This window comes from Sycon ciliatum, chromosome 4, assembly GCF_964019385.1.
Source record: "Sycon ciliatum chromosome 4, ocSycCili1.1, whole genome shotgun sequence".
In the NCBI taxonomy this organism is placed as follows: domain Eukaryota; kingdom Metazoa; phylum Porifera; class Calcarea; order Leucosolenida; family Sycettidae; genus Sycon; species Sycon ciliatum.
Genome location: NC_088646.1, coordinates 23,452,301 through 23,470,001, shown reverse-complemented (window position 1 = coordinate 23,470,001; position 17,701 = coordinate 23,452,301). Strand labels below are relative to the sequence as shown.

The following is a 17,701-nucleotide window of genomic DNA, read 5'->3' as shown; positions in this document are numbered from 1 at the left end:
ATTAGGCGAGGCAGTAGTTCTTGTGTCGGGATAAATCATTCGGACGGCGAAAGTCGCGGCCGCAGACACAGACGAACACTCTTGGTTGGGGCTGGCTTGGTGGCTTCCGACGGCTACGTTCGCGCCAGTCCCTCCGCACACACACACACACACACACACACACACACACACACACACACACACACACACGTGCACACACGCACACACGGTGACACAGATGTATATACAAATGTTACAATCCATGCATAATGTCCAGATAGTACCAGTACTAAAGAGATCACGCCACACGGCACTGTGGCATTCGGCTGCTTAGTGCAAATACTGCGCTAAGTTGTTGCATGCACGAGACTGATCGACAAGTCCAGTATCTGTACAACTAAACCGGTGGCCAAACAGTCCAGATCTCGTAGACCGGTCTTGATGAGCAGCTGCCCATTGCAGTAGAGACGAGTTATGTCTCTTAGACCAAGAACACAGCAACGGAATCTTGCTCAAGGTACATTTCCAGATTCTTACTCCATGCCGAACAAGACGTAACCAACTCCTTGCACATGGACACTAATGCTCATATGCAGGAATATGGTTACCATAGTGACCGGTAGATACATGTGTGTGCATGTACATGATATAATAACAAGGCGACTTGCTAGGATAATTATAATACTCTTGAAGCAGAAAGAAAGCTTAGCATTCATGACGGCACGCGATCATTCTCAAGCACGTGCAGGGAGTGGACGTGAAAGGAAGGCATTGCTTGGGTAAGTACTGCAGGCAGTGGCGTAAAAAAATACTATTGCTGACAAATGAGTGACAATCGTGATGCAAGTCATCAGCATAGCAACCACTAATGGCACTATGCAACTATTGTTAGGATGTGGCTGTGGCTGTGGATTAGCAGCTGCAAAATCCAGCAAGCTCGCATGCAGTTCGGGCTAGGAATACCGTGATCAGTAACTCATGTCAACAGGCAGCCAACTAGGATGGCTGGATGCGTGATAGCCGTGACCGAATCGCATCAATGCTTTCTGGTTCAGAAGGCAGGGAAATATCGGGGAGTGCGTTTTCCTGAGATTCGCGAACAGCTACCTGCTCCGACTCCTGTCGCTGTTGCTCCTGGCGTTGCTGCTCCCGGCGTTGATGCTCCTGACGTTGCTTTGCTTTCTGTTCCTCCTCCTGCCGGTTCTTGCGCCGCTCATCCTCTTCCAGCTGCTGGGCCATTTGAAAATCCCTCAATTCCTATCATGATTAGTGCACAAACATGCACACACACACACACACACACACACACACACACACACACACACACACACACACACACACACACACACACACACACACACACATACACACACACGCACGCACATGCGCGCACACACACACACACACACACACACACGCACACACACGCACACAAAATTAATGAGAGCGGAATACAGGCTAACACTTCATACACAACTAGGGCAAAAAGCCGGTAATGAAGGGAAATGTAAGGGCCGGATATACGAGTGTGTGGGACTGTGGGTGGGTGCACTGTGCAGCTTACACAAACCTTCTACAGACATAGTTATCATGTTGTGTCACTCTGCTATTGCAATCACTTCTGTATGCATGTACGTGAAGTACGTATCCTTTAATACTGGCCGTTGAGACACCAATGACGTGTGCGACATGTACAGTCCTAAGCCGTAGACCTAAATCTAGGCTAATCAATGGTGGACTGTTGTTGGTCAAAACTCGTAACATTTCGGTCCTTCCTCTTTTTCAATGCGAACCCTTTGCATACTAGTAACTATTGGTAGAGCTTGTCAGAGAGTTGGCGCATCCGTAAACAATACCAAGCAAAGTTATAATCTGTCTACTGCAGCCTGGAGAGCACTCTCCAGCTCTCCTTGAAGAGCCTCGGATCTGATCAGCAGCCATCCGGTCGTGCCGAGTCATGTTTACCCACTGTAGCGGCGACAGCGGTCGGCCGCGTGGTACTTTTATACCGGTAGTGTTGATGGATAGCTCCAGTGCTTGGCACGAGGCTGGTTCTCGACCCTCTCGCCCCACATGGCCAAACCACAGCAGTCTGCACTGTCCGCATATTGCACTTAGTGCTCTGTTTGTTTGATTTTTGAGTAGGATATTCTTGGTTATCCGTTGCGGAAAAAAAACTGAAACCTTTTCATGACTCAGATACATAACCAAACCAACTTAGCCTCAATATCTTGACCATGACCAATAGCCTAATCGGCCAACCATCAGTCAATGTCACGTACTCGGTCATTTTTCTCTCGCTTCAGCCGTTCCCTGTCTTCTAGCTCTTTCCTTGCAAGTGACTCTGCAGTCAGTGCTCCCCGTCGCATTGCCTCCTCTTGCTCTTCCTGCTGAAGCTGCAGGGCAACTAGCTCTGACTCCTGTAACGTTAGAATTGAAGAACAAGCACATGGAAAAGCAGCACACAGCATCCCACGGTCAGCGGCGGATTCAGCGATCTCTACTGGGGGTTCCAGTATAGTCAAAACTGAATAGCTGATACATGGACATGGACACTCGTATGGTTGCCAGTAGTACATTTACGAAATTTAGGGGGTTCCGCGGAACCCCTGCAACCCCTCCTGGATCCACCCCTGACGGTGCAGGGCGCAATCGGCCGAAGGAACACAGAAACAAACTAAGAGACAGTACAATGTCATGTAGTTGGCAATTACTAGTAGTAAGATGGGAGCTGGCAAACAAACGTAGAGTGTAAGTGATCAGTACCGCATTTTCTGGAGTATAAGCCACACTAAAAAGTCAGTGCGGCTTACACTACGGTGGTCAAAAACACGGTCATAAATGGGGTAACGTCTGTATTCCGTTACAAAAATCTCGGTGTGGCTAGTAACTTACCTCGGAAAATACGGTGCATTTCACGCCACTAAAATACATCAATAATACACTTTGCATACTCAGTGAACTTGTTAGACAGCTGGCGCATCCGTAAACAATGCCATGCCAAGTTAATCTGTCTTCTGCAGCTTGGAGAGCACTCTCCTTATGCCTCAGACACATAACCAAACCAACTGAGCCTCAATATCTTGACCATGACCAATAGCCTAATTGGCCAACCCGCATCAGTCAATGTCACATACTCGGTCTTCTTTCTCTCGCTTCAGCCGCTCCCTGTCTTCTAGCTCTTTCCTTGCAAGTGACTCTGCAGTCAGTGCTCCTCGTCGCGTTGCCTCCTCTTGCTCTTCCTGCTGAAGCTGCAGGGCAACTAGTTCCGACTCCTGTAGGATTGAAGAACAAGCACATGGAAAAGCAGCACACAGCATACCACGGTGCAGGGCGCAAGCGGTCGAAGGAACACAGAAATAGACTGAGGGACAGTAGTATGTCTATGGAAATTTGTAAGATCAAAGCCAGTTAACAAATATAGAATGTGGGTAATCAGTGCTGTATTTTCCGGATTAAAGGGGAAGTTAAGGCTAAAATCAAAATTTCACCAGTTGTAGTCTTCGAGGTGCTGAGTCGAATGGTTGTGGTCCGAGGAAGCTGAGATGCTCCCTTCCTACTTTAATCCCAATCGAACTCGCGCACTTCCACCGAAACTGGGTGACTGCGCCCTACTAGATGGGGATTTGTATGCAAAATGTCACTAAAAGCGCCATTTCGTTCTTATAAAAGAACGGATTACCGCGATTGGCCCATATGTTGTAGTCTTTTGGACGCTGAGTCGACTGGTTTTGGTCCGAAAAGGCTGCGATGCAGCGTTCCTCCTTTATTCCCAATCGAACATGGTTGAACAAGCGGTCACGTGCTCCTGCGTACACCAGTCACCTGGTCACCGTGCCTGCAGGGTACAACTTACTAGCCTGTTTGACCTTTTTTGGGTACAGTCCTGTCACTCGAGTTGAACTCGAGTTGAACCTTGGTGTGAAAGTTGTCGCCTGCTGGCGTGGTGACCAGGTGATTTGGGCACCCAGGAGCACGTGACCGCTTGTTCAACCACGTTCGATTGGGAATAAGGGTGGAACGCTGCATCGCAGCCTTTTCGGACCAAAACCAGTCGACTCAGCGTCCAAAAGACTACAACATATGGGCCAATCGCGGTCATCCGTGCTTTTATAAGAACGAAATGGCGCTTTTAGTGACATTTTGCATACAAATCCCCATCTAGTAGGGCGCAGTCACCCAGTTTCGGTGGAAGTGCGCGAGTTCGATTGGGATTCAAGTAGGAAGGGAGCGTCTCAGCTTTCTCGGACCAAGACCATTCGACTCAGCACCCCGAAGACTACAACTGGTGAAATTTTGATTTTTGCCTTAACTTCCCCTTTAAAAGCCACACTAAGGGTGCGTTTGGTTGGTACGATCTAGAACAGGATCGAACAGCTGGTGCACATGGAGCAGCCTCTTGCCAACCAAACGGTACTCCAGAAACAGAGCACATTTTTGTGAAAAATATGCCAAACTTGGTGCATTCTTCAAAATGTGTATGGGTCACCATGGTCACTGTGTACGGTACGATGAATCCAACCCAAAAGCGTATGCACTTGATCATTTGGGACCAAAATCGAAGTTCCCGCCAGGTTTCACTGTGATAAAGTGAAACTGCTCGGTCTGCTCCAGCCTCGAGGCCGGAGCAAGCAGAACATGTTTGGTCGACCCAGAACAGGTGCAGTCCCCACCAAACGCGCTGTTCTGGTAAATCCTGTTCTAGGTCGTACCAACCAAACGCGCCCCAAAAAGCCTGAAAGCCCATTGGCGTCACTCTCCTGCCGGGCCACGCATGAGATCTCAATAAACTTAGGGCCAAATGTCAGTAGACATTCTTTCTTTTTCCAAGCAGGGTGTGCGCCTGGTACCTGGTCACCACACATATCTGTCTATGCGGAACAAAGGAATGCAAAATCATGCAAAATACAATATCCTGGAGCTGCGATGAAACAGCGTAGAACATGTACGAGAGACTCCACTGACCTTTTCCTCCTCCAAGCTCTGGTGAGCGCGTAGCTGTGCTGCAATATAGTCATCCCGTGCCTGCATCGCAAGACCAAAGCCGCATGATCATTCTACTATGAAACTTTTACTGCCTCGGATCATGCTAGAAAACTATGGGCTGTAAGGCCATTATTCGTCAACCCTGCACTGTGCTATGCCAGTCATTTGGGCATGCACGTAGAGTACCCCTCCATCAAAAAATTCACGGTTCGTGTGACGCTTGGCTAGAGGCCGAGTTTTCCGCATCCATCCCCTCCATTTCATCATCCTCCCCTCCATCAAAGTACAATTTGCTATGGTCCTCAGAGGTATGTTGTATCCCGTACCTTAGGTGACATTGTGTCCCATTGTTCTCCACTAGCATACATCGCTTGTAGATTTGCAGGCAGGTAGTTGTAGGTTTGAGCGCCAACGCCGGCTCCTGCACTTGCCATGTAAGCTCCCGCTCCTGACGGCGGCTTGGGCTTAGAAGCTGGAGAGCTGTGTGGAGAGTGGCTCATTGCTCCTATTGCTGATGTACCATGCAAAGGGGAGCGCTGACTTGTAGGAGGTCTTGCTGAGTTGGGTCCATGTGCTGGCTGCGCCAGGGTGGATCTGGTGGGAACCAATCCAGTAAGCGCCTCATCAACTAAAAACACATACACAAGATGCATTGTCACTGCCAACATCACCACGACTGTATTTTCTATACATTAGAAAGCCTATTTTTGAATGCAAGTTCAACATTGAACCATAGGTTTCTGTTTGGATATGTCTATGTAAAACAAAACTACTGTCTCTGACTAAACTCTAAATATACTTCGAAGTATACTACAGTAGTACAGCATTTTAATATCTTGCCCTCTGCGTTCATAAGGATGGCAACTGCAATAAAATCACCTAACTGAAGACAGCATTGACAACATACTACTGCATAGCAAGTACCTGTAGCTGTACCTTGTCCACGCAATTTTTGGTTCTTCTCCTCCAGATCACAAAGAATGCGTCCTTGGGAGGTGATTTCTTCAAGCAAGTCACTTTTTCTCGTCTCTAAAGACGTGACTTCTTGCTTTATGTCATCCCTGCGCTGTCTAGCTTTGGCGATTTCCTTTTCCAGACGAATGTCAGTGGCAAGTAGCTCCTCGTGCTCCTTCTTTTGAGCTGCAAACTCCGCCTGCCTACAGGAAGAACACAATACAGAAAAGAGGCGGAATTTGATATTGTGCCGGGACAATGTAGAGGGAATGCAGTAAATCCCGGCTCAAAGTCATCACAGACTCTCGCTTTCCACTTCTCGGCAGCCTAGCACTGTAACTTTTGGTCATTGGGGTCAAAGGTACCGGTCGCTGGGATCAAGGCTACCGGTCGTTGGAATCAAGGCTACCGGTCGCTGGAATCGTGGCTGCCTTCTACCGTACAATATTCGACGACAAGGTATAGTATCATTCGGACGCGGCCGATTGAGAAAGATCAAGCTAGCCACACTGCATGATGCAGAGGTTCATTCGCCCGATCCTGCAGAATGTATGTGCTGTGCTTGAAGGGTTGAACCGGCATTTAATGATAGCTTGCATAGACCTCGGTCCTACCAGTAGGACTTACCGGTAGGACCATCATACACAGACATGCTACATGGCCTCTGTTCTAACATTGACCTAAAACTTGACAATAAACTGTTGCTCAGGGGCTAATGAAGGAGGCCACACATTTTAGACGTGACCGTACAAGACATGCTACGAAATTCCATGGTAACAGCCCATGGTAACCATGAAAACGGAGTATGGAATTATGCATTCCACTGCCTTGGCAGGTTAATAAAAACATTAGGACCTCCCCATGATTGATGTGCCACGGTCAAAATTCACTTTGGACAGAGTTGCTAGCGCTCTGACAGGAGTATGTGCGGCCATTTTGACAACATTTTAATGAAAAAATTGCGCATGTGCAATGCACTGGACATACCCTTGAATTTTGCGCCCTTACTTTGCCTGATAAAGACCTCATCTCAACAATTGTTTCAAGACATTTCTCAACCAAAAGCACTTTTGCAGTGCGATTTCTTGGGTCCTGCCGGTAGGACGGCATGCAAGCCATCATTAAAAGTGACCAAGTGCGAACACAGCTCATCGTGCAGCTCCACATCACATCATGCTGAAGTTGCTTCGCAGAAAGATAATCGATAGGGATGGGAACAAGAGCAAGATGGCTCAATCGTAATTTTTAAAATGTGAGGATTAAGAGTACTGATTATGTACCCATGTCAATTGCACTGCACGGTTGCTGAAAAATAGTAATGAAACCCATCACAAGTACACACAGCATGCACACACAGCATGCACACACAGCATGCACACACAGCATGCACACACAGCATGCACACATAATACAGGTTATACCCGTCATGTTATTTTGGTCGGAACGTGTATGAAATGATATAAATTAAATACACTAGACTTGCAGGTAGCATTGCATCACTATCAGTGGACTTATCAGTGCAGCACCAAGAAAAAGCCAGTAATGCTGTGTACTGCCAACCACAATAGAGTAAAGCACTAGCACATGTAGTTGCAGCAAGGTGTTAGACTGCAACAAGGACTTAGGTGCTCAACTACAATGCTGCCGCCTGGCCCTGGCCAATCTTGCTTGAACACCCAACTTACCGAACACCAAACGATGCATTGGTCTTTGCAATCTCTTCACCGCGTCGATCCACACCGGCCTCCCGCTCTTCAAGATCACGCGCCCGCTCGTGCAACCGTAGTCGGAGCGCGTCCAGTTCGGACCGCTCATCCTTCAGCATCTGGCGGTGCTGCTTGACGGTTTCTTCTTCGTTGTCGAGGCGACGGCGCCGCTCTTCGACGTCATCACGTAGTGTCACTGCTGGTCTCGGTGCTGTCTGTGACTGTGATGTATGCACAGCGGGCCCACCGCTCCCCGAGCCTACAACAGCAATACCACAAAACGTTTAAAAAAAACAAAAGCAAGAACCGGGCAGGTGCATTCAGAGAGGCATAGGGAATGGTTGCATCCTCCATGGGAGTGTTCCCCGTGCACCCATGCCGCCATGCTTTGGCTATTTATTAAAACGGTGACATGCTTTTGAAACCACACACCCAACACCTCCGTCTTGCTTTGTTTCTGCTCTCGCAGCGCAACTGAATTCCAGGGCATGGGATTGCAATACACTGCACTAGAAGATTGCCATTGTCTTAGAGAGATCAAGCACTGGACACCGTAGTGTCTACAATATTATGATGATGATGATGACATAAGAAATATCCGTGAGTGTACAGCGTCATCATCAGCCCATACACTACAGTATGGCCAGGTACAAAGAAGGCCATACATACATCATACCAGGGTGATAGCCAGAACAAAAGTGAAGGGGGCGGGGGGGGGGGGGGGGGGGGGCGCTCAAAATGTGAAGGAGGGTGCAGCGCCCCGCTATGTCGCTTTGGCGAGAACCCTGCATACGGTGTAAGGACGTGGCTGAGCCCGAGTCATTGGACTAGTGCAGGCCCGTAGCAGCCCCATTTGGGTTGGTCCGGCAAGATACGACTTCGATGCTTCCCCCTCCCCCCCCCCCCCCCCCCCCCCGAGCCCATACTCATACATGTACATGTATGAGTATGTAATCGTGACCATGCAGCGTGACATAGGACGAGAAAAGGAAGAAGGACGTTCGGCATGAGTCAGGAAAAGGGCATCAGCATGTTGTATCCGTCCAAACAGAACTTGTTGAAGATTATGAAGGCATAGCTACCGTATCTAAATGCATGTGATAAAAGAACCAAAATGGACCTTTGGAGGAGGAGAAAGGATATTGCAATGGAATATCTTTGGTACAAACCCTATCTAGAAAGAATTGGAGGAAGAAAAGAATCAATACAATTCAGGAAGTACAGTGTAGAAACATTCACGGGCATGACTGTCCACATGACCTTCAGCAGGGTCATACTCCTGATGACATGTAGGTCAACTACCGGCACTACTATTTCTACTCTAGCTACTACCTCTATACTACTTATTGCACACATCCCCTTCAATGGTGCCGGGTGGACATCCTGAGCTGTACTGCATGCTCACATCTGTGAGCTCCTTTTTTTTCTTCTTTTTTTGGCCGAATATTGGTCCGGCAGCTGCCGGACCTGCCGGACCGCCTGCTACGGCCCTGTAGTGTTACCACAGGAACATGGCTCTGCACCGGCTCACTGTCCAAGTGTGCAGTTCACTTACACTCAATGATGAAACGAGTATGGACTGACTGCACAACATCCAATGTGTCACCGTGTACAATGTACATGTATGTGTGTTGCATGACCTATAGTCAGCCCTCGCTCATCCGGTGCACCTCCAAAACAGGGCCATGATGGGGTCAAGGTGGGGGCACTCTTCCCATACTGTACGGAACTAGTCCAAAAATCTGGACAACAGGCTCGCAAGTACGATATCCCCAGAAGCTAGTTTCGAGCTACCCCATCCTACATGAATCCAAATTACAATTACCTGAAGCTCCCTGATAGGAACATTGCCCTTCTGAAGAGAACACGTGTGCGCCAGGGTTTGAATCATGGCTGGGTGCACTATGGCCAGCAGCTACCGGACACAGAGCACACACACACACACACACACACACACACACACACACACACACGTCCACGTACACGCACACACACATGCACACGCACGCACACACATACATACACACACACACTCAGACTCAGACTCAGACATGCCCATCGCGGAAGCGATGATAGCGAACAGCTATGTCAGACATAGCAACTTGTGCTGGGATTACACCATTCAACAGCTTGCAAGGCTGATGAATTGACCGCCACTAATTTTTAGCCTGGTATCCACCACACACCTGATTGAAGTGACTTTTTGTGGTCAGTGAATCCCTTTTTTTCTTTTTTTGACACACACAGTGTAGGTTGGCGTATTCAATCTGCATATCTAAGTCAGGTACGTCCCCAGTGTGATTACTGTTCGAGTGGGATGCCATTGCCGCTTACTGCCAGTAACCGCAATGCACTGCCCTTTCTATCATAGAGGGCCAAACTGGACTGTTCGCCAAAGATGGCAATGCAGTACCATTGGGAACAGTATCAATTAAGGCGTGTTCGAATTGTCACTCCTTGACTTTTCGAGGAGTTTCGTTTTTCTGAAGAGGTGGCCTTATTGGCCTCTTCAAAAAAACGAAACTCCACAACCTCATCCGATGGGAGAGGCGAATTAGTTCCGGAGAGTTTGGAATAGCTACGTCACGTAGAACGTGGAGATGGTCGATCTGATCGGACCTCATCATCGCCATGACAGTTCCACTGAAAAACTCAGTTGATGAAGACAATTTGAACGCCCCTTACTGTGTGACAGCGTGGACCCGACAGACTTACCCCGCTCAACAACCAATGGTTCTTGCACAGAAGCAGGCCACTGCGTGTAGCGTTGCTGAGCTACTGGTACATCATGAGCGGTACCTTTCTCGCCGGATCTGTACGCTTGCACGGAAATGTTGCGGGAGTGAGGAAAAGCTCCGTATTGATCTCTGGGGAGATGGCTCGCTGCTGGGGCAGTGCCAGCTGGCTGATACTGCTGACGGGCATGGTCGAGTGCTCTGTATCCACTGGCATCGTACGAGGAACTAAGTACGCTTGGCACATGATGTCTTCCATCACTACTACTGCTGCCGCTGCTGCTGCTGGCCGTTGTCCTGGGACGACCGTCTCCGTAGAGCTGATGGCTCTGAAATGTTCCAGTGCTGTACAAGTCCTCCTGAAGGGAGGAAGAGCCAGGTGGTGGAAGCGACGCCGTTCCATCATCACGACCATGACTAGCCATCACTGCGCCATCACCACCGCTTACTGAGCTCCTGTCCGATGCCTGCTTGATGAACTGCGGCATAAGGCACAGTGCAGTGAGTGCAGTAACAAGCAAAACAAACACAACAACAGTTAGTGTGTACATGTCCCGGCTTTGCATCACAGCGGCTCCGTCAATACGGCTGACTTTTCCGTTTCCTTAGGAGTGCTACCACCTTCAAGGAGCGGCACGTCACGTGTAGCTCCCTACAATGTAGTGTACTTAGCTATGCCATAACAAGTAGCTCAACGCAGCAGGCATGGCACGTGGTGTCGCGACACTTCGTCGAGATTTGGTTCACACCGCGACGCTTCATCGCGAGCCATTTCACAACCCTGCCGTTCACAGGTATGGCGATTCACAGCCAATTCTCTTCACAGTGCGACATGCCACAGTGATCCGCTCGGCACCATTACATTTTCGCACCTGTCGTGTTCAGTGGGAGCATGACTGGATGCGTCTATAAATATTAGATTTCGGGGACAGTGGGATACCATAATGCGTGCCACCTGCAAGCCAACAATGCAAAATGGAGATGATTGCGACCAGCGTGCGGAGAAGGAGCTAGACTATGTGACATCTACCAAGAGAGGAAAGCCGAAGATCATCTACTGGTGTACTAGCTGTGCTAGTACTTGTTAGCAACAATCCGAACTAGCGCACACACTGCACTGCATTGCTTTGTACTGCATTCAAGACTGACGTCATCAGGGCCGACGCCACTGGTACGGCTGGTGCGGCCATGGCCGTACCAGTTTTCACCAACTCCAGCGTTCATCTGATCATGGGCTGCTCAGTGCGCACTTGATTATCTGGAAGTACCAGTGATAAGCCTCATACACTCCTTCCTAGGCTAGAGTCTCTACCTCCTCAACTGTTCTTCCTGTCCAGAGGAGTCTACTGTGATAGCTGACATGATCTGTTGCTAGAGGAAGTGTGCAGCTGAAACAAACAGACAATGCATAGAGGTAGAGATGTATCCTCCCAGGATTTTGAAATCGGGCATGTGGAAATAGTTGGTCCTGTAGCCGACCTGGGGCCGGACCACCCCCCCCCCCAGGAGCTTGCTCCGGGCCTGCGTCGTGCGCTTTGCTTTGCTGCGTGATCACAAATGGCACCAGCCCATTTTGCTGAAAAGAAAACAAATCTTGCTTGCCCTGTTGAGCTCTTCCAGACAACGGATCGTGCTTCAGCAATGTTTCTTTTCCCACCATCCCTCCCTATCCAACTTATTCACACCATCATTATAATTATCGTACCCATTAATCGGGTCCACTCTCACAACTGGTGTTATCTAGCTATTTGCTGCGACTCTGCCTTGCGCTACATTACATCCATTTAGCATTGCAGCTCTACGTTGAGCTAACAGCAGCTCTGCTTTGAGCTAACAGCAGCTCTACTTTGAGCTAACCGCAGCTCTACTTTGAGCTAACAGCAGCTCTACTTTGAGCTAACAGCATCTCTACTTTGAGCTAACAGCAGCTCTACTTTGAGCTAACAGCAGCTCTACCTTGAGCTAACAGCAGCTCTACTTTGAGCTAACAGCATCTCTACTTTGAGCTAACAGCAGCTCTACTTTGAGCTAACAGCAGCTCTACCTTCAGCTAACAGCAGCTCTACTTTGAGCTAACAGCAGCTCTACTTTGAGCTAATCGCAGTTCTACTTTGAGCTAATCGCAGCTCTACTTTGAGCTAACAGCAGCTCTACTTTGAGCTAACCGCAGCTCTACTTTGAGCTAACCGCAGCTCTACTTTGAGCTTACAGCAGTTCTACTTTGAGCTAACCGCAGCTCTACTTTGAGCTAACAGCAGCTCTGCTATGAGCTAACTGCAGCTCTGCTCGGAGCTAACACCAGCTCTGCTATGAGCTTCACTGAACCAGTTGTTTCGAAACCAGCATTCCTCAATCCAAAGATGCCTCTTTGTTGACTTGTTTGTGTGTTGTTTGTGTGTTGTTTGTGTGTTGTTTGTGTGTTGTTTGTGTGTTGTTTGTGTGTTGTTTGTGTGTTGTTTGTGTGTTGTTTGTGTGTTGTTTGTGTGAGGGATGGGGCAAACGAGGATATGCGTACGTTAAGGACAAAGACGGGCCAAATACGGTCTACTGGAGATGCGAACGAAAGGATAACCTCCATTGCAAGGGTCGATTGACTACAATGGATATGAAGATGACCAAGGTTGTTGGTGAGCACTGCCACGCACCCGAGCCAGGCAAGACGTCATTAGCGCAGACGAGGGACGCTGTTGTGGCAAGAAGTAGAGAAACGCTGGAATCATCAGACCAAATTGTATCGTCTGCTCTATCTACTGCAAGTCTAGTCCCGTTGTGGCGTGTGGACTGCTATCTTCTAAATATCTAAAGCGGCGTGTCCAGCGAGAAAGAGTGAGCGCTGACAACGTGCCCGCCAGTCCAGCATCGCTAGCTGCACTGGAGATGCCTGAACGATACATGGAGACAGGAAATGGCGACAATTTCCTTCTGTACGATTCTGGTGCGGCCTCGGGTGCACAGCGGATGTCAGTGTTTTCTACAGATGTGAATATTGCAATTCTCGAAACTCACGATGATTGGTATGGAACATTCAAAACGGTGCCGCTCTTATTTAAGCAGCTGTATATCATCGGCGTACAGCAGAACAGCTCCTTCGTCCCTCTAGTGTACTCCCTATTACCGGACAAAATGCAACAAACCTATGCGCGACTGATACACGTTCTGCTAGACAGGATTGAGGCTGAGCCAAATACGATGCACATAGACTTCGAGAAGGGAATGAGGAATGCTATCCGAATCAAGATGCCGGAAGTCGAAGTACGTGGATGTTTCTTCCATCTTGTCCACAATAATATAGAAACACATTCAGAGCACCGGCCATCAAGAGCTCTACTTCACAAATGACAACTTCAACCTCGAGGTGCGTCAGATCGCAGCCCTGGCCTTCGTTCCTCCCGGCGATTGCATAGAATAGACATATTTTCATACATTCGTACATATTATTACAGCATAGGACCAACTGTTTGTTTCTACTAGCGTTATTGTGCCGTCCACACAGCTCTGACGACGATATACTGGGCGAATGCCGCGGGGCCTCCCGGCGCGTCAGCAGCAGTGGGTGATGGGCACATGACGACAAGGTAGCTTGCGGACAACATTGGTGGCATGAAGCCTAGTGACTGCCAAGCGTCTTGGCGCGACGGGCGAGCAGTGCAGTGTCATGCCCCAGGGTCTGCTGTGGCTGTCGACGTCGGCGGGTCGTGAGGTGCGTTTGCAGGCCTTCATGGCGCTCGGACAAGTGCAATACACAGACTCTCCCTAGCTACACAGTACACTGATTCTGGCACGTTATTTCTGCATTGATAGTCATAGTGATTGATTTTCCGCGCCGAATTTCTGACGTTTTTTATTTTATTTTTTTTACTGAATACCACAGAACCATCAGATGCTGCACAGCGGGGGCGGTGGCATATTGGATGGAAGTGGGGGCGGGGCAAAAGTAACTCCTCCGACCAAAGATCTCGGAATCATCGTTACTCCTGTGCGCTGCATGCATCATATCCCATGCGCGTCAAAAGCCGTCAACAGTACTTCACACTTTCCTTTTCCCACGTTATCACCTCAGCTATGCCAGTTGTGTATATGGAAACCCTATATAATAGCAGTTTGGTCTATATTTTTAATCATTCAACATCTTCCTTCACTGAAGACCTATTTATTAGCGAAACAGCTGTCTGACGGAGTTTATCAATATCGTCTACGGAAGTGTCCTCGCAGTGGTGATGGTTGTGTGAAGGAAGGTCTAGTTGGCTAAAGAGCGCAGTGTTATGGTGGAGGTGACTCAACATTTTATTCATACATATATTCATACAACCATGTGAGGAAATATATTCATACAACTGAGTGCCTTGCTGTGAAAAGCACCGCTGTGAAAAATTGCCTCTGTGAAACGTCGTTCTGTGACTACTTCGTTGTGTAGTGACGCCGGGTGTGAACTGTCAACGCTGCGAAACGGTGCGGTGTGAACCAGATCACTATGATCTGTCGGGTTGTGAACCAGATCTCGGCGAAGTGTCGCATAACCATCTGCAGCTGTCATTGCATGCACTTGTACAGTAAAACCTGTGACTAGCGACCACCCCTTGGGGCCCAGAGAAAGCTGTTTTTAGTGGCAAGTTAAAGGTTTGCACCGCATAGCCATATATGAATGTGAGACCGTCCGTGCCTGGCAAAGTGGTCTGTACTACCAGGCTGGTCGCTAGTCACGGTGGTCTTTAGTTACAGGTTTTACTGTATTATAAAATATGACATTTTCTAAAAATGACCTCTATCATTAGCAGTGCCGTGCCGGAGAGCAAGGTTGGACAAGGTTGGATTTATATATCAGCGACACCTGTAGAACCGAAAACGCATCCTACACTTACTCGAGTGTGTGCTGCCGGTGCTCCTTGGTAGTCATGGCGACCACCGCCCTGATACGATAAGCCATACTGAGTTACATGGCTGACTGGGTTTCGCAGTGGTTGCTGCTGATGCTGTTGCTGGTGCGGTGACCCAAGTGGCACTTCACTGTAGCCATGTTGGGGCACGCGCTGAACTGGCCTGTCATACGGGGCTGCTGCACGATATCCATTGTCTGAGTCCAGCGTAGTTTGCGGCGCATGCGTGTTGCCAGCTGGCACAGGATGCCTGTGAGAAGCAGTACAAATGCCATTGACGGTTGGATGTGCACACTTCGCACATCATGAAACAGCTACAACCAGGGGAAACACTTTAGGGCTTAATTATTGTTACCTCAGCCCCCCCCCCCCCCCCCCCCCCCCCCCCAGGCCTTGGCGGATAATGCTCGAAAAGGTGGCAGATTCTGCTCGAAAAGCAGTAAAACCGGCAGAACCATACAAACCTTATGGCGGGCAATTCCTCGGATTCTGCTCCATTTCTTTATCCACATACCAAACATGCATGAAACTTACCAGAAAAAGTACCGAATTCTGCCAATTTTTCTGCCGGCATTATCCGCCAAGGCCTACCCTCCCCCCCCCCCCCCCCCCCCCCCCCCCGCTTCTCCCCCTCGCCCTGAGAGTCGGAAGAATCCCTACAGGCATGTACACGGGTGCATCGGTTGTCCGGACACATTGGAACCATCCACGTATAATTATAGTCCCCTTAGAAAACAGTGCGTTACTAACAGTTAATGCTTAAAGCATTTCTTCACCATATTCACGACACTGCTTTCCATGCCTTTCGCAGTAGAACATTGATAAGTTCACAATAGCATACACGTTCTGCTGTACATTTTATTGGCAGTTGCACATGTAATCAGCGACCGAGTGACAAGACAAACTGGATTTCTCTCACGATTCGCAATTGCGCAAGTAGTAGTTTCAAGGAATAATATTGAACTAAGTGATTGCACGAAGACACAATGTTATTAGCACAGAAAGACTCAAGTGAACGTAAGACTAAGAAAACAGAAGTAAAGACTGCAACAACTGAACTGGGAAACTGACAGACGGATCTATATACGGTACGGTAAGTCTATACGGTATGGTACGTCTATATCGATATACGGTACGGTAAGTCTAGTTACAACTCCCAGCGCTAGCTAGCGATCTCTAAATGTAAGCAAAGCAGTTACGCATCACTGGCCACTGTGACATAAGGTTTGTGCAGGAGAAAGTCCGTCTACTACAGTGCAAGATCATCAGTGCATAACGCGTCGCATCCAACTAACATCATACCATTCGTTCTCTTTCAGCATAGCGGTTCACTTGATCAACATGTCCCCATAGGTACATATGTATAGCTTTCAGAAAAAGTACGCACAATTGCATGTTATTTTTGCTGTTCCGTGAAATAAACTTTTAGCGGATTAATAACTTTTCACGGGTAGGAGTTCAATGTAAACTGATGTAGAAAATTGCAAGGGAAAGGGAAATTCACTGAAAACAAATCGAAAACAAGCCCTCTCTCTCTCTCTCTCTCCAGTACATGTACACGTGAGGGATGAGCAATAGCCAAGTGGGGATTGCAATGCATGATTGCATTTTGTCTTTGCAATTTGGCCGCTGAGACCCGGTCAAATTTCGATTTCCTGCACCAAATTGCGATGATCATTTCGTGAAATTCATCACCGCCACTCTCGCCTACACTCCGGAATGCCTGGGAAGAGAACTAAATCAGAAACCAAATCACTTCCGTCGACTGCAGGGATAGTCTTGTTCCGCCTACTACTAGCGACTAGCGCTCGCCATCTATCCTGAATCCGGACGTGAGCGGTGTTAGCGTAACACTAAAACAGCTACTACATACATTACAGCACGGCAAAGTCTCGCGTTCATGCTCTCTATTTTTGTATTTCCTGTTCCAGTCCAGGTGATGCTCGCAAAGTTCAGCAAACATGGTTAGTGTAGGGTGAGTAGAACCTACCTAGAAGAGTGGTAGATATCCTCGGACGTGTCCGCCATTGCGAGTTGTCACTGACCCTTTCTAGGACTAGGATAATTCTGGTGGCCCACACTTACCAGCCAACTGTCACCCGGTACCGTTTCGGGCTCGTTACTACAGTTCTAGCGCTCAGAAGCGTGAGAAGGATGGCTATCAATGAAACTCAAACAGTTCTGCTTCGGCCAGCACAGCAGAATCTACAGAGTACCGGTACTTGGACTACTGTACTACTACTAATAATAATAATCTTTTTCAGGATTACCCAAAGGCTGATGTTAGACCAAGGGAATTCGGAAACACTCTCTTTCTCAGTGCGCATCCCGGATATTTCGGAAAGGTCGAACAGTTGCACTTGCCTGTTTTCGCAGGCCAACAAACGATCGAAGTCGGTGTCTCACCACACGCACACGATGTGGCTACACATGCACAGCACAGAAACAACAGCCAATCGTGCGCTTG

At 48.5% G+C, this 17,701-nt stretch overlaps 1 protein-coding gene across 2 annotated transcripts; it reads right to left on the bottom strand.

Annotated features, from left to right (window-relative positions):
- Nucleotides 1–485: 485 nt before the first annotated feature.
- LOC135815125 (calponin homology domain-containing protein DDB_G0272472-like) lies at nt 486–17,686 on the bottom strand. Of its 2 annotated transcripts, none has more exons than XM_065328366.1 (11): nt 17,225–17,686; nt 15,220–15,484; nt 10,341–10,839; nt 9,451–9,540; nt 7,605–7,884; nt 5,890–6,122; nt 5,292–5,593; nt 4,945–5,004; nt 3,117–3,254; nt 2,262–2,399; nt 486–1,236 (listed from the first exon to the last, which is right to left on the bottom strand). In XM_065328366.1, the coding sequence occupies exons 1-11, from the start codon at nt 17,260–17,262 to the stop codon at nt 976–978; spliced, it is 2,304 nt and encodes a 767-aa protein (XP_065184438.1). In that variant the 5' UTR covers nt 17,263–17,686; the 3' UTR covers nt 486–975. The 2 variants fall into 2 exon arrangements, with proteins under 2 accessions (XP_065184438.1, XP_065184439.1); XM_065328367.1 differs by having other exon boundaries at nt 5,902–6,122.
- Nucleotides 17,687–17,701: the final 15 nt, after the last annotated feature.

Coding starts and splice junctions, on each gene's coding strand:
- LOC135815125 (XM_065328366.1), bottom strand. CDS start 17,262: ATGGCGGACACGTCCGAGGATATCTACCACTCTTCTAG. Junction 5,005..5,291: donor GGGACACAATGTCACCTAAG/GTACGGGATACA, acceptor CTTGCGATGCAG/GCACGGGATGACTATATTGC. Junction 2,400..3,116: donor AGCGAGAGAAAGAAGACCGA/GTATGTGACATT, acceptor CTAACGTTACAG/GAGTCAGAGCTAGTTGCCCT.